Source organism: Lithobates pipiens, unplaced genomic scaffold (assembly GCF_037356315.1).
Source record: "Lithobates pipiens isolate NorthernLeopardFrog02 unplaced genomic scaffold, aLitPip1_a1.2 Scaffold_16, whole genome shotgun sequence".
In the NCBI taxonomy this organism is placed as follows: Eukaryota; Metazoa; Chordata; class Amphibia; order Anura; family Ranidae; genus Lithobates; species Lithobates pipiens.
Window position 1 is genome coordinate 2,327,396 of NW_027507748.1, and position 13,029 is coordinate 2,340,424.

Below are 13,029 nucleotides of genomic sequence, written 5' to 3' on the forward strand. Positions count from 1 at the left end.
TCTTGTGGTGAGTGGAGGGGACAGGCGGGGGATTAGAGTGTAAGCTCTTGTGGTGAGTGGAGAGGACAGGTGGTGGATTAGAGTGTAAGCTCTTGTGGTGTGTGGAGAGGACAGGCGGGGGATTAGAGTGTAAGCTCTTGTGGTGAGGACAGGTGGTGGATTAGAGTGTAAGCTCTTGTGGTGAGTGGAGAGGACAGGCGGTGGATTAGAGTGTAAGCTCTTGTGGTGAGTGGAGAGGACAGGCGGTGGATTAGAGTGTAAGCTCTTGTGGTGAGTGGAGAGGACAGGCGGTGGATTAGAGTGTAAGCTCTTGTGGTGAGTGGAGAGGACAGGTGGAGGATTAGAGTGTAAGCTCTTGTGGTGAGTGGAGGGGACAGGCGGGGGATTAGAGTGTAAGCTCTTGTGGTGAGTGGAGAGGACAGGTGGAGGATTAGAGTGTAAGCTCTTGTGGTGAGTGGAGGGGACAGGCGGGGGATTAGAGTGTAAGCTCTTGTGGTGAGTGGAGGGGACAGGCGGTGGATTAGAGTGTAAGCTCTTGTGGTGAGTGGAGAGGACAGGTGGAGGATTAGAGTGTAAGCTCTTGTGGTGAGTGGAGAGGACAGGCGGTGGATTAGAGTGTAAGCTCTTGTGGTGAGTGGAGGGGACAGGCGGTGGATTAGAGTGTAAGCTCCTGTGGAGAGGACAGGCGGTGGATTAGAGTGTAAGCTCCTGTGGAGAGGACAGGCGGTGGATTAGAGTGTAAGCTCTTGTGGTGAGTGGAGGGGACAGGCGGTGGATTAGAGTGTAAGCTCTTGTGGTGAGTGGAGGGGACAGGCGGTGGATTAGAGTGTAAGCTCTTGTGGTTTGTGGAGAGGACAGGTGGTGGATTAGAGTGTAAGCTCTTGTGGTGAGTGGAGGGGACAGGCGGTGGATTAGAGTGTAAGCTCTTGTGGTGAGTGGAGGGGACAGGCGGTGGATTAGAGTGTAAGCTCTTGTGGTGAGTGGAGGGGACAGGTGGTGGATTAGAGTGTAAGCTCTTGTGGTGTGTGGAGGGGACAGGCGGTGGATTAGAGTGTAAGCTCTTGTGGTGAGTGGAGGGGACAGGTGGAGGATTAGAGTGTAAGCTCTTGTGGTGAGTGGAGAGGACAGGCGGTGGATTAGAGTGTAAACTCTTGTGGTGAGTGGAGGGGACAGGCGGTGGATTAGAGTGTAAGCTCCTGTGGAGAGGACAGGCGGTGGATTAGAGTGTAAGCTCTTGTGGTGAGTGGAGGGGACAGGCGGTGGATTAGAGTGTAAGCTCTTGTGGTGAGTGGAGAGGACAGGCGGTGGATTAGAGTGTAAACTCTTGTGGTGAGTGGAGAGGACAGGTGGTGGATTAGAGTGTAAGCTCTTGTGGTGAGTGGAGAGGACAGGTGGTGGATTAGAGTGTAAGCTCTTGTGGTGAGTGGAGGGGACAGGCGGAGGATTAGAGTGTAAGCTCTTGTGGTGAGGACAGGCGGGGGATTAGAGTGTAAGCTCTTGTGGTGAGGACAGGCGGTGGATTAGAGTGTAAGCTCTTGTGGTGTGTGGAGGGGACAGGTGGTGGATTAGAGTGTAAGCTCTTGTGGTGAGTGGAGAGGACAGGTGGTGGATTAGAGTGTAAGCTCTTGTGGTGAGTGGAGAGGACAGGTGGTGGATTAGAGTGTAAGCTCTTGTGGTGAGTGGAGGGGACAGGCGGAGGATTAGAGTGTAAGCTCTTGTGGTGAGGACAGGCGGGGGATTAGAGTGTAAGCTCTTGTGGTGAGGACAGGCGGTGGATTAGAGTGTAAGCTCTTGTGGTGTGTGGAGGGGACAGGCGGTGGATTAGAGTGTAAGCTCTTGTGGTGAGTGGAGAGGACAGGTGGAGGATTAGAGTGTAAGCTCTTGTGGTGAGTGGAGAGGACAGGCGGTGGATTAGAGTGTAAGCTCTTGTGGTGAGTGGAGGGGACAGGCGGTGGATTAGAGTGTAAGCTCTTGTGGAGAGGACAGGCGGTGGATTAGAGTGTAAGCTCTTGTGGTGAGTGGAGAGGACAGGCGGTGGATTAGAGTGTAAGCTCTTGTGGTGAGTGGAGAGGACAGGCGGTGGATTAGAGTGTAAACTCTTGTGGTGAGTGGAGAGGACAGGTGGTGGATTAGAGTGTAAGCTCTTGTGGTGAGTGGAGAGGATAGGCGGTGGATTAGAGTGTAAGCTCTTGTGGTGTGTGGAGGGGACAGGTGGTGGATTAGAGTGTAAGCTCTTGTGGTGAGTGGAGAGGACAGGTGGTGGATTAGAGTGTAAGCTCTTGTGGTGAGTGGAGAGGACAGGTGGTGGATTAGAGTGTAAGCTCTTGTGGTGAGTGGAGAGGATAGGTGGTGGATTAGAGTGTAAGCTCTTGTGGTGAGGACAGGTGGGGGATTAGAGTGTAAGCTCTTGTGGTGAGTGGAGAGGACAGGGGGGGGATTAGAGTGTAAGCTCTTGTGGAGAGGACAGGCGGTGGATTAGAGTGTAAGCTCTTGTGGTGAGGACAGGCGGTGGATTAGAGTGTAAACTCTTGTGGTGAGTGGAGGGGACAGGCGGGGGATTAGAGTGTAAGCTCTTGTGGAGAGGACAGGCGGGGGATTAGAGTGTAAGCTCTTGTGGTGAGGACAGGCGGTGGATTAGAGTGTAAGCTCTTGTGGTGAGTGGAGGGGACAGGCAGGGGATTAGAGTGTAAGCTCTTGTGGTGAGGACAGGCGGGGGATTAGAGTGTAAGCTCTTGTGGTGAGGACAGGCGGTGGATTAGAGTGTAAGCTCTTGTGGTGAGTGGAGGGGACAGGCGGTGGATTAGAGTGTAAGCTCCTGTGGAGAGGACAGGCAGGGGATTAGAGTGTAAGCTCCTGTGGAGGGGACAGGTGGTGGATTAGAGTGTAAGCTCTTGTGGTGAGTGGAGGGGGACAGGTGGGGGATTAGAGTGTAAGCTCTTGTGGTGAGTGGAGGGGACAGGCGGGGGATTAGAGTGTAAGCTCTTGTGGTGAGTGGAGGGGGACAGGTGGGGGATTAGAGTGTAAGCTCTTGTGGTGAGTGGAGGGGACAGGCGGGGGATTAGAGTGTAAGCTCTTGTGGAGGGGACAGGTGGGGGATTAGAGTGTAAGCTCTTGTGGTGAGTGGAGAGGACAGGTGGTGGATTAGAGTGTAAGCTCTTGTGGAGAGGACAGGCGGTGGATTAGAGTGTAAGCTCTTGTGGAGAGGACAGGCGGTGGATTAGAGTGTAAGCTCTTGTGGTGAGGACAGGTGGTGGATTAGAGTGTAAGCTCTTGTGGTGAGGACAGGTGGTGGATTAGAGTGTAAGCTCTTGTGGTGAGGACAGGCGGGGGATTAGAGTGTAAGCTCTTGTGGAGAGGACAGGCGGGGGATTAGAGTGTAAGCTCTTGTGGTGAGGACAGGCGGTGGATTAGAGTGTAAGCTCTTGTGGTGAGTGGAGGGGACAGGCAGGGGATTAGAGTGTAAGCTCTTGTGGTGAGTGGAGAGGACAGGTGGAGGATTAGAGTGTAAGCTCTTGTGGTGAGTGGAGGGGACAGGCAGGGGATTAGAGTGTAAGCTCCTGTGGAGGGGACAGGTGGTGGATTAGAGTGTAAGCTCTTGTGGTGAGTGGAGAGGACAGGTGGAGGATTAGAGTGTAAGCTCTTGTGGTGAGTGGAGGGGACAGGCAGGGGATTAGAGTGTAAGCTCCTGTGGAGGGGACAGGTGGTGGATTAGAGTGTAAGCTCTTGTGGTGAGTGGAGGGGACAGGCGGGGGATTAGAGTGTAAGCTCTTGTGGTGAGTGGAGGGGGACAGGTGGGGGATTAGAGTGTAAGCTCTTGTGGTGAGTGGAGGGGACAGGCGGGGGATTAGAGTGTAAGCTCTTGTGGTGAGTGGAGGGGGACAGGTGGGGGATTAGAGTGTAAGCTCTTGTGGTGAGTGGAGGGGACAGGCGGGGGATTAGAGTGTAAGCTCTTGTGGTGAGTGGAGGGGGACAGGTGGGGGATTAGAGTGTAAGCTCTTGTGGAGAGGACAGGCGGTGGATTAGAGTGTAAGCTCTTGTGGAGAGGACAGGCGGTGGATTAGAGTGTAAGCTCTTGTGGTGAGGACAGGTGGTGGATTAGAGTGTAAGCTCTTGTGGTGAGGACAGGCGGTGGATTAGAGTGTAAGCTCTTGTGGTGAGGACAGGTGGTGGATTAGAGTGTAAGCTCTTGTGGTGAGGACAGGTGGTGGATTAGAGTGTAAGCTCTTGTGGAGAGGACAGGCGGTGGATTAGAGTGTAAGCTCTTGTGGTGAGGACAGGCGGTGGATTAGAGTGTAAGCTCTTGTGGTGAGGACAGGTGGTGGATTAGAGTGTAAGCTCTTGTGGTGAGGACAGGTGGTGGATTAGAGTGTAAGCTCTTGTGGTGAGGACAGGCGGGGGATTAGAGTGTAAGTTCCTGTGGAGAGGACAGGCGGGGGATTAGAGTGTAAACTCTTGTGGAGAGGACAGGCGGTGGATTAGAGTGTAAGCTCTTGTGGTGAGGACAGGCGGGGGATTAGAGTGTAAACTCTTGTGGTGAGGACAGGCGGTGGATTAGAGTGTAAGCTCTTGTGGTGAGGACAGGCGGGGGATTAGAGTGTAAACTCTTGTGGTGAGGACAGGTGGTGGATTAGAGTGTAAGCTCTTGTGGAGAGGACAGGCGGTGGATTAGAGTGTAAGCTCTTGTGGTGAGGACAGGTGGTGGATTAGAGTGTAAGCTCTTGTGGTGAGGACAGGTGGTGGATTAGAGTGTAAGCTCTTGTGGTGAGGACAGGCGGGGGATTAGAGTGTAAGCTCTTGTGGTGAGGACAGGTGGTGGATTAGAGTGTAAGCTCTTGTGGTGAGGACAGGCGGGGGATTAGAGTGTAAACTCTTGTGGTGAGGACAGGCGGTGGATTAGAGTGTAAGCTCTTGTGGTGAGGACAGGCGGGGGATTAGAGTGTAAACTCTTGTGGTGAGGACAGGTGGTGGATTAGAGTGTAAGCTCTTGTGGAGAGGACAGGCGGTGGATTAGAGTGTAAGCTCTTGTGGTGAGGACAGGTGGTGGATTAGAGTGTAAGCTCTTGTGGTGAGGACAGGTGGTGGATTAGAGTGTAAGCTCTTGTGGTGAGGACAGGCGGGGGATTAGAGTGTAAGCTCTTGTGGTGAGGACAGGTGGTGGATTAGAGTGTAAGCTCTTGTGGTGAGGACAGGTGGTGGATTAGAGTGTAAGCTCTTGTGGTGAGGACAGGCGGTGGATTAGAGTGTAAGCTCTTGTGGTGAGGACAGGCGGTGGATTAGAGTGTAAGCTCTTGTGGTGAGGACAGGTGGTGGATTAGAGTGTAAGCTCTTGTGGTGAGGACAGGTGGTGGATTAGAGTGTAAGCTCTTGTGGAGAGGACAGGCGGTGGATTAGAGTGTAAGCTCTTGTGGTGAGGACAGGTGGTGGATTAGAGTGTAAGCTCTTGTGGTGAGGACAGGTGGTGGATTAGAGTGTAAGCTCTTGTGGTGAGGACAGGCGGGGGATTAGAGTGTAAGCTCTTGTGGTGAGGACAGGTGGTGGATTAGAGTGTAAGCTCTTGTGGTGAGGACAGGCGGGGGATTAGAGTGTAAACTCTTGTGGTGAGGACAGGCGGTGGATTAGAGTGTAAGCTCTTGTGGTGAGGACAGGCGGGGGATTAGAGTGTAAACTCTTGTGGTGAGGACAGGTGGTGGATTAGAGTGTAAGCTCTTGTGGAGAGGACAGGCGGTGGATTAGAGTGTAAGCTCTTGTGGTGAGGACAGGTGGTGGATTAGAGTGTAAGCTCTTGTGGTGAGGACAGGTGGTGGATTAGAGTGTAAGCTCTTGTGGTGAGGACAGGCGGGGGATTAGAGTGTAAGCTCTTGTGGTGAGGACAGGTGGTGGATTAGAGTGTAAGCTCTTGTGGTGAGGACAGGTGGTGGATTAGAGTGTAAGCTCTTGTGGAGAGGACAGGCGGTGGATTAGAGTGTAAGCTCTTGTGGTGAGGACAGGTGGTGGATTAGAGTGTAAGCTCTTGTGGTGAGGACAGGTGGTGGATTAGAGTGTAAGCTCTTGTGGAGAGGACAGGCGGTGGATTAGAGTGTAAGCTCTTGTGGAGAGGACAGGCGGTGGATTAGAGTGTAAGCTCTTGTGGAGAGGACAGGCGGTGGATTAGAGTGTAAGCTCTTGTGGAGAGGACAGGCGGTGGATTAGAGTGTAAGCTCTTGTGGTGAGGACAGGTGGTGGATTAGAGTGTAAGCTCTTGTGGTGAGGACAGGCGGGGGATTGTTCCTCGATCGGTGGGAAGTCCTGTATACGGAGATTAGGTGGAATTCCCCGAGTTTTCCCCGGCTGGCTGTCCTTGTCCCCGGCCAATCCCTCCCCTCCCCCGCACTGTTGTGTCTTCCGTGGTTTCGGTGGTCGGGTTCTCACAGTTGCCGTGGCCTTGTGATCGATCGTCATGTTTGTTGAATCTACAGAAAGTGCAGGAGAAAGTCCCTGAACCCTTCTATAATCTCAGGGGGATGGGCGAGGTATTTGCGGTTCTCACTGCCTGGGGGGGTCACTGGGAACGAATGTCTGATAACCGCACAGCGATTCTTCTGGGGGGGGAGGGGAAACGTTCGATGTCCACACAGACCAGAAAACCTCCGAGAAAATTGAATTCCCAGATCAGACGAATAACACCAATCCAATCATCATCCAATATCACCACAATCATCACACAATTCTACACATCCCCCTCCCCTCCCCCTCCCCCTCCCCCCGGGACTGTGTATACAGAGAAGGGTGTGTGCAGTCAGTCATGTGTATACGGCGTGTAATGTATACAGTCAGCCATGTGTGATCTGTGTACAGTCTGCAGTGACAGGGGTGGTGTCAGTGTGTCCCCCGTGGTGTCAGTGAGTCCCCCGTGGTGTCAGTGAGTCCCCCGTGGTGTCAGTGTGTCCCCCGTGGTGTCAGTGAGTCCTCCGTGGTGTCAGTGAGTCCCCCGTGGTGTCAGTGAGTCCCCCGTGGTGTCAGTGAGTCCCCCGTGGTGTCAGTGAGTCCCCCGTGGTGTCAGTGAGTCCCCCAGTGACAGGGGTGGTGTCAGTGTGTCCCCCGTGGTGTCAGTGAGTCCCCCGTGGTGTCAGTGAGTCCCCCGTGGTGTCAGTGAGTCCTCCGTGGTGTCAGTGAGTCCCCCAGTGACAGGGGTGGTGTCAGTGTGTCCCCCGTGGTGTCAGTGAGTCCCCCGTGGTGTCAGTGAGTCCCCCGTGGTGTCAGTGAGTCCTCCGTGGTGTCAGTGAGTCCCCCGTGGTGTCAGTGAGTCCCCCGTGGTGTCAGTGAGTCCCCCGTGGTGTCAGTGAGTCCCCCGTGGTGTCAGTGTGTCCCCCGTGGTGTCAGTGAGTCCCCCGTGGTGTCAGTGAGTCCCCCGTGGTGTCAGTGAGTCCCCCGTGGTGTCAGTGAGTCCTCCGTGGTGTCAGTGAGTCCCCCGTGGTGTCAGTGAGTCCTCCGTGGTGTCAGTGAGTCCCCCGTGGTGTCAGTGAGTCCACCGTGGTGTCAGTGAGTCCTCCGTGGTGTCAGTGAGTCCCCCGTGGTGTCAGTGAGTCCTCCGTGGTGTCAGTGAGTCCCCCGTGGTGTCAGTGAGTCCTCCGTGGTGTCAGTGAGTCCCCCGTGGTGTCAGTGAGTCCCCCGTGGTGTCAGTGAGTCCCCCGTGGTGTCAGTGAGTCCACCGTGGTGTCAGTGAGTCCTCCGTGGTGTCAGTGTGTCCTCCGTGGTGTCAGTGTGTCCCCCGTGGTGTCAGTGAGTCCCCCGTGGTGTCAGTGTGTCCTCCGTGGTGTCAGTGAGTCCCCCGTGGTGTCAGTGAGTCCACCGTGGTGTCAGTGTGTCCTCCGTGGTGTCAGTGAGTCCTCCGTGGTGTCAGTGTGTCCTCCGTGGTGTCAGTGAGTCCCCCGTGGTGTCAGTGTGTCCTCCGTGGTGTCAGTGTGTCCTCCGTGGTGTCAGTGAGTCCCCCGTGGTGTCAGTGAGTCCCCCGTGGTGTCAGTGAGTCCTCCGTGGTGTCAGTGAGTCCCCCGTGGTGTCAGTGAGTCCCCCGTGGTGTCAGTGAGTCCACCGTGGTGTCAGTGAGTCCCCCGTGGTGTCAGTGTGTCCTCCGTGGTGTCAGTGAGTCCCCCGTGGTGTCAGTGAGTCCACCGTGGTGTCAGTGTGTCCTCCGTGGTGTCAGTGAGTCCTCCGTGGTGTCAGTGTGTCCTCCGTGGTGTCAGTGAGTCCCCCGTGGTGTCAGTGTGTCCTCCGTGGTGTCAGTGTGTCCTCCGTGGTGTCAGTGAGTCCCCCGTGGTGTCAGTGAGTCCCCCGTGGTGTCAGTGAGTCCTCCGTGGTGTCAGTGAGTCCCCCGTGGTGTCAGTGAGTCCCCCGTGGTGTCAGTGAGTCCCCCGTGGTGTCAGTGAGTCCTCCGTGGTGTCAGTGAGTCCCCCGTGGTGTCAGTGTGTCCTCCGTGGTGTCAGTGAGTCCCCCGTGGTGTCAGTGAGTCCCCCGTGGTGTCAGTGAGTCCCCCGTGGTGTCAGTGAGTCCCCCGTGGTGTCAGTGTGTCCTCCGTGGTGTCAGTGAGTCCCCCGTGGTGTCAGTGAGTCCACCGTGGTGTCAGTGTGTCCTCCGTGGTGTCAGTGAGTCCCCCGTGGTGTCAGTGAGTCCCCCGTGGTGTCAGTGAGTCCCCCGTGGTGTCAGTGTGTCCTCCGTGGTGTCAGTGAGTCCCCCGTGGTGTCAGTGAGTCCACCGTGGTGTCAGTGTGTCCTCCGTGGTGTCAGTGAGTCCTCCGTGGTGTCAGTGTGTCCTCCGTGGTGTCAGTGAGTCCCCCGTGGTGTCAGTGTGTCCTCCGTGGTGTCAGTGAGTCCCCCGTGGTGTCAGTGTGTCCCCCGTGGTGTCAGTGAGTCCCCCGTGGTGTCAGTGAGTCCTCCGTGGTGTCAGTGAGTCCCCCGTGGTGTCAGTGTGTCCTCCGTGGTGTCAGTGAGTCCCCCGTGGTGTCAGTGAGTCCCCCGTGGTGTCAGTGAGTCCTCCGTGGTGTCAGTGAGTCCCCCGTGGTGTCAGTGAGTCCCCCGTGGTGTCAGTGAGTCCCCCGTGGTGTCAGTGTGTCCTCCGTGGTGTCAGTGAGTCCCCCGTGGTGTCAGTGTGTCCCCCGTGGTGTCAGTGAGTCCCCCGTGGTGTCAGTGAGTCCCCCGTGGTGTCAGTGAGTCCCCCGTGGTGTCAGTGTGTCCCCCGTGGTGTCAGTGAGTCCCCCGTGGTGTCAGTGAGTCCCCCGTGGTGTCAGTGAGTCCCCCGTGGTGTCAGTGAGTCCCCCGTGGTGTCAGTGAGTCCCCCGTGGTGTCAGTGTGTCCCCCGTGGTGTCAGTGAGTCCCCCGTGGTGTCAGTGAGTCCCCCGTGGTGTCAGTGAGTCCCCCGTGGTGTCAGTGAGTCCCCCGTGGTGTCAGTGAGTCCCCCATGTCCTGACACCACAGAACTCCAACCGGAACCATCACTGTGCAGAATTAAAGTGGAGCTCCGGACTGATCTGAAATCTCCGGCCGTTCATTGAATAGCGAGCCGGACCTTCTCCTCTGACCTGAAACAACGGACACAGAGCTTCTACTCACTGTGATGGCGACTGCCTTCACCTTCTATTCTCCAACCTCTGCACTCCGCACAACCTCTTCACCAAACCTTCTCCTCTCTGATCACCACCTTATCAGCTTCACTCTCCTTGTCTCCCACCACCTCCCTTCCAACTCACCTGTAAAAACCCTCCTCTCCTCTCTTCTCCTCTCTTCTCCTCTCTTCTCTCTGATCACCACCTTATCAGCTTCACTCTTCTTGTCTCCCACCACCTCCCTTCCAACTCACCTGTAAAAACCCTCCTCTCCTCTCTTCTCCTCTCTTCTCCTCTCTTCTCTCTGATCACCACCTTATCAGCTTCACTCTCCTTATCTTCCACCACCTCCCTTCCAACTCACCTGTAAAAACCCTCCTCTCCTCTCTTCTCCTCTCTTCTCTCTGATCACCACCTCATCAGCTTCACTCTCCTTGTCTCCCACCACCTCCCTTCCAACTCACCTGTAAAAACCCTCCTCTCTTCTCCTCTCTTCTCCTCTCTTCTCTCTGATCACCACCTTATCAGCTTCACTCTCCTTGTCTCCCACCACCTCCCTTCCAACTCACCTGTAAAAACCCTCCTCTCTTCTCCTCTCTTCTCCTCTCTTCTCCTCTCTTCTCCTCTCTTCTCCTCTCTTCTCCTCTCTTCTCTCTGATCACCACCTTATCAGCTTCACTCTCCTTATCTTCCACCACCTCCCTTCCAACTCACCTGTAAAAACCCTCCTCTCCTCTCTTCTCCTCTCTTCTCTCTGATCACCACCTTATCAGCTTCACTCTCCTTATCTTCCACCACCTCCCTTCCAACTCACCTGTAAAAACCCTCCTCTCCTCTCTTCTCCTCTCTTCTCTCTGATCACCACCTCATCAGCTTCACTCTCCTTGTCTCCCACCACCTCCCTTCCAACTCACCTGTAAAAACCCTCCTCTCTTCTCCTCTCTTCTCCTCTCTTCTCTCTGATCACCACCTTATCAGCTTCACTCTCCTTGTCTCCCACCACCTCCCTTCCAACTCGCCTGTAAAAACCCTCCTCTCTTCTCCTCTCTTCTCCTCTCTTCTCTCTGATCACCACCTTATCAGCTTCACTCTCCTTATCTTCCACCACCTCCCTTCCAACTCACCTGTAAAAACCCTCCTCTCCTCTCTTCTCCTCTCTTCTCCTCTCTTCTCTCTGATCACCACCTTATCAGCTTCACTCTCCTTATCTTCCACCACCTCCCTTCCAACTCACCTGTAAAAACCCTCCTCTCCTCTCTTCTCCTCTCTTCTCCTCTCTTCTCTCTGATCACCACCTTATCAGCTTCACTCTCCTTGTCTCCCACCACCTCCCTTCCAACTCGCCTGTAAAAACCCTCCTCTCTTCTCCTCTTTTCTCCTCTCTTCTCCTCTCTTCTCCTCTCTTCTCTCTGATCACCACCTTATCAGCTTCACTCTCCTTATCTTCCACCACCTCCCTTCCAACTCACCTGTAAAAACCCTCCTCTCCTCTCTTCTCCTCTCTTCTCTCTGATCACCACCTTATCAGCTTCACTCTCCTTGTCTCCCACCACCTCCCTTCCAACTCGCCTGTAAAAACCCTCCTCTCTTCTCCTCTCTTCTCTCTGATCACCACCTTATCAGCTTCACTCTCCTTGTCTCCCACCACCTCCCTTCCAACTCGCCTGTAAAAACCCTCCTCTCTTCTCCTCTCTTCTCCTCTCTTCTCTCTGATCACCACCTTATCAGCTTCACTCTCCTTGTCTCCCACCACCTCCCTTCCAACTCACCTGTAAAAACCCTCCTCTCTTCTCCTCTCTTCTCCTCTCTTCTCCTCTCTTCTCTCTGATCACCACCTCATCAGCTTCACTCTCCTTGTCTTCCACCACCTCCCTTCCAACTTCCTAACAGTCACCGTAAAAACCTTCAGTGAGTCGTCTGTGGTGTCCGTGTCAGTAAATAGTGTCGGTGTCGGTGTCAGTGGTCGGTGTCGGTGTCAGTGGTCGGTGTCGGTGTCAGTGGTCGGTGTCGGTGTCAGTGGTCGGTGTCAGTTGGTGATCCTCACCTGCTCGCGCCACTCATTGCTGCCCCTGTCCGGGATCTCTGTCTTCTCATTGTAACTTTGCATCACTTTCACTTCCTCCCTCCTGTGTCTGCGCTGCTCTTTGGTGCCTCCCTCTGGTCATTTGTGGTCACAGCCGCCTCCCGTGGGTGGGTTCTGCAATCTGCTGACCTGACAGAAGAAGAAGAAGAAGAAATATCCAATGTGACCGACGAAAGACATAAATAATGACAGGAAACCGACGAGGAGAACAGAAAACCTCCCAGAAGTCAGAACTCCGACCAGAACCTTCCGACCAGAACCTTCACTGTGCAGAATGAAAGTGGCTGATCTGAAATCTCCGGCCGTTCATTGAATAACGAGCCGAACCTTCTCCTCTGACCTGAAACAACGGACACAGAGCTTCTACTCACCGTGATGGCGACTGCCTTCACCTTCTATTCTCCTCTCTGATCACCACCTTATCAGCTTCACTCTCCTTGTTTTCCAACACTTCACCTTCCAACTTCCTAACAGTTACCTGTAAAAACCCTCCTCTCCTCTCTGATCACCACTAATCAGCTTCACTCTCCTTGTCTTCCACCACCTCCCTTCCAACTACCTAACAGTCACCCGTAGAAACCTTCATCACCTCAACTCTTCTCTTCTCTACTTCTGACCACTGTCCCAACCCGGCCACTTCTGTCTACAACAGATCCCCATCCTCCTCCCTGGATACACCCCCCCCCCTCTTTACACACACAGAATCAGGCCGGGACCCCCCTACAACCAGATGACACCAGAAGCCTCAAAACGCGTAGCTTCGCTCCTGAGCGTCTGTGGCGTAAGACCAATTCCCAGCAAGACTTCCACCAATAAAAATCTGCCCTCCAAGCATACAATCCCTGCCTCCGCACGGCCAAGCAAACCTATTTTATCACTGTGACGGACCTTCGTCCTCCTGAGGGGCATCTCCTCTGTATGGGCTTCTCCTCCTCAGTGCCAGGACAATACCCGACCCCTCAGCCCACCCGGGTACCGGTCAGGAGTCCATTAGACATGTGCAAAAGGAAAAAATTTGTTTAGTTTCGTTTCGTTTTAATTCGTTAATTCATTAATTCCGTTTACTTCCTTAAATTCGTTTTCGGATTTCATTTAGTTTTCTACCGGATTCGAAATGATTTCAACATGATTCGACATTATTTCAACCACATTGGAAAATATTTTGTGACCCGAATTTAGGGCCATGTATCTCGGGGTCACTTGGTGCTAGAAACTCCAAATTTGGATATGTTGTAGTGCTAGTACTATTGTGTTTGCATACCAAATTTGGGGTTTCTAGCTATAAGTGACCCCGAGATATGTGGCCCCAAAATCGGGTCACAAAATGTTATTAGTTATTAGAGCAGAGAATGACATTTTGCGATCCGATTTT

The 13,029-nt window shown here is 54.2% G+C and overlaps 1 protein-coding gene across 1 annotated transcript in view; it reads right to left on the reverse strand.

Annotated features, from left to right (window-relative positions):
- ICOSLG (inducible T cell costimulator ligand) overlaps window positions 1-11,790 on the reverse strand; it is a 31,019-nt gene extending 19,229 nt beyond the window's left edge. The window contains exon 1 of the mRNA XM_077479472.1: window positions 11,619-11,790. Coding sequence (XP_077335598.1) covers window positions 11,619-11,668 — 50 coding nt within the window. The 5' untranslated portion in view covers window positions 11,669-11,790. The remainder of the gene's footprint in view (window positions 1-11,618) is intronic.
- Between the last annotated feature and the right edge of the window lie 1,239 nt (window positions 11,791-13,029).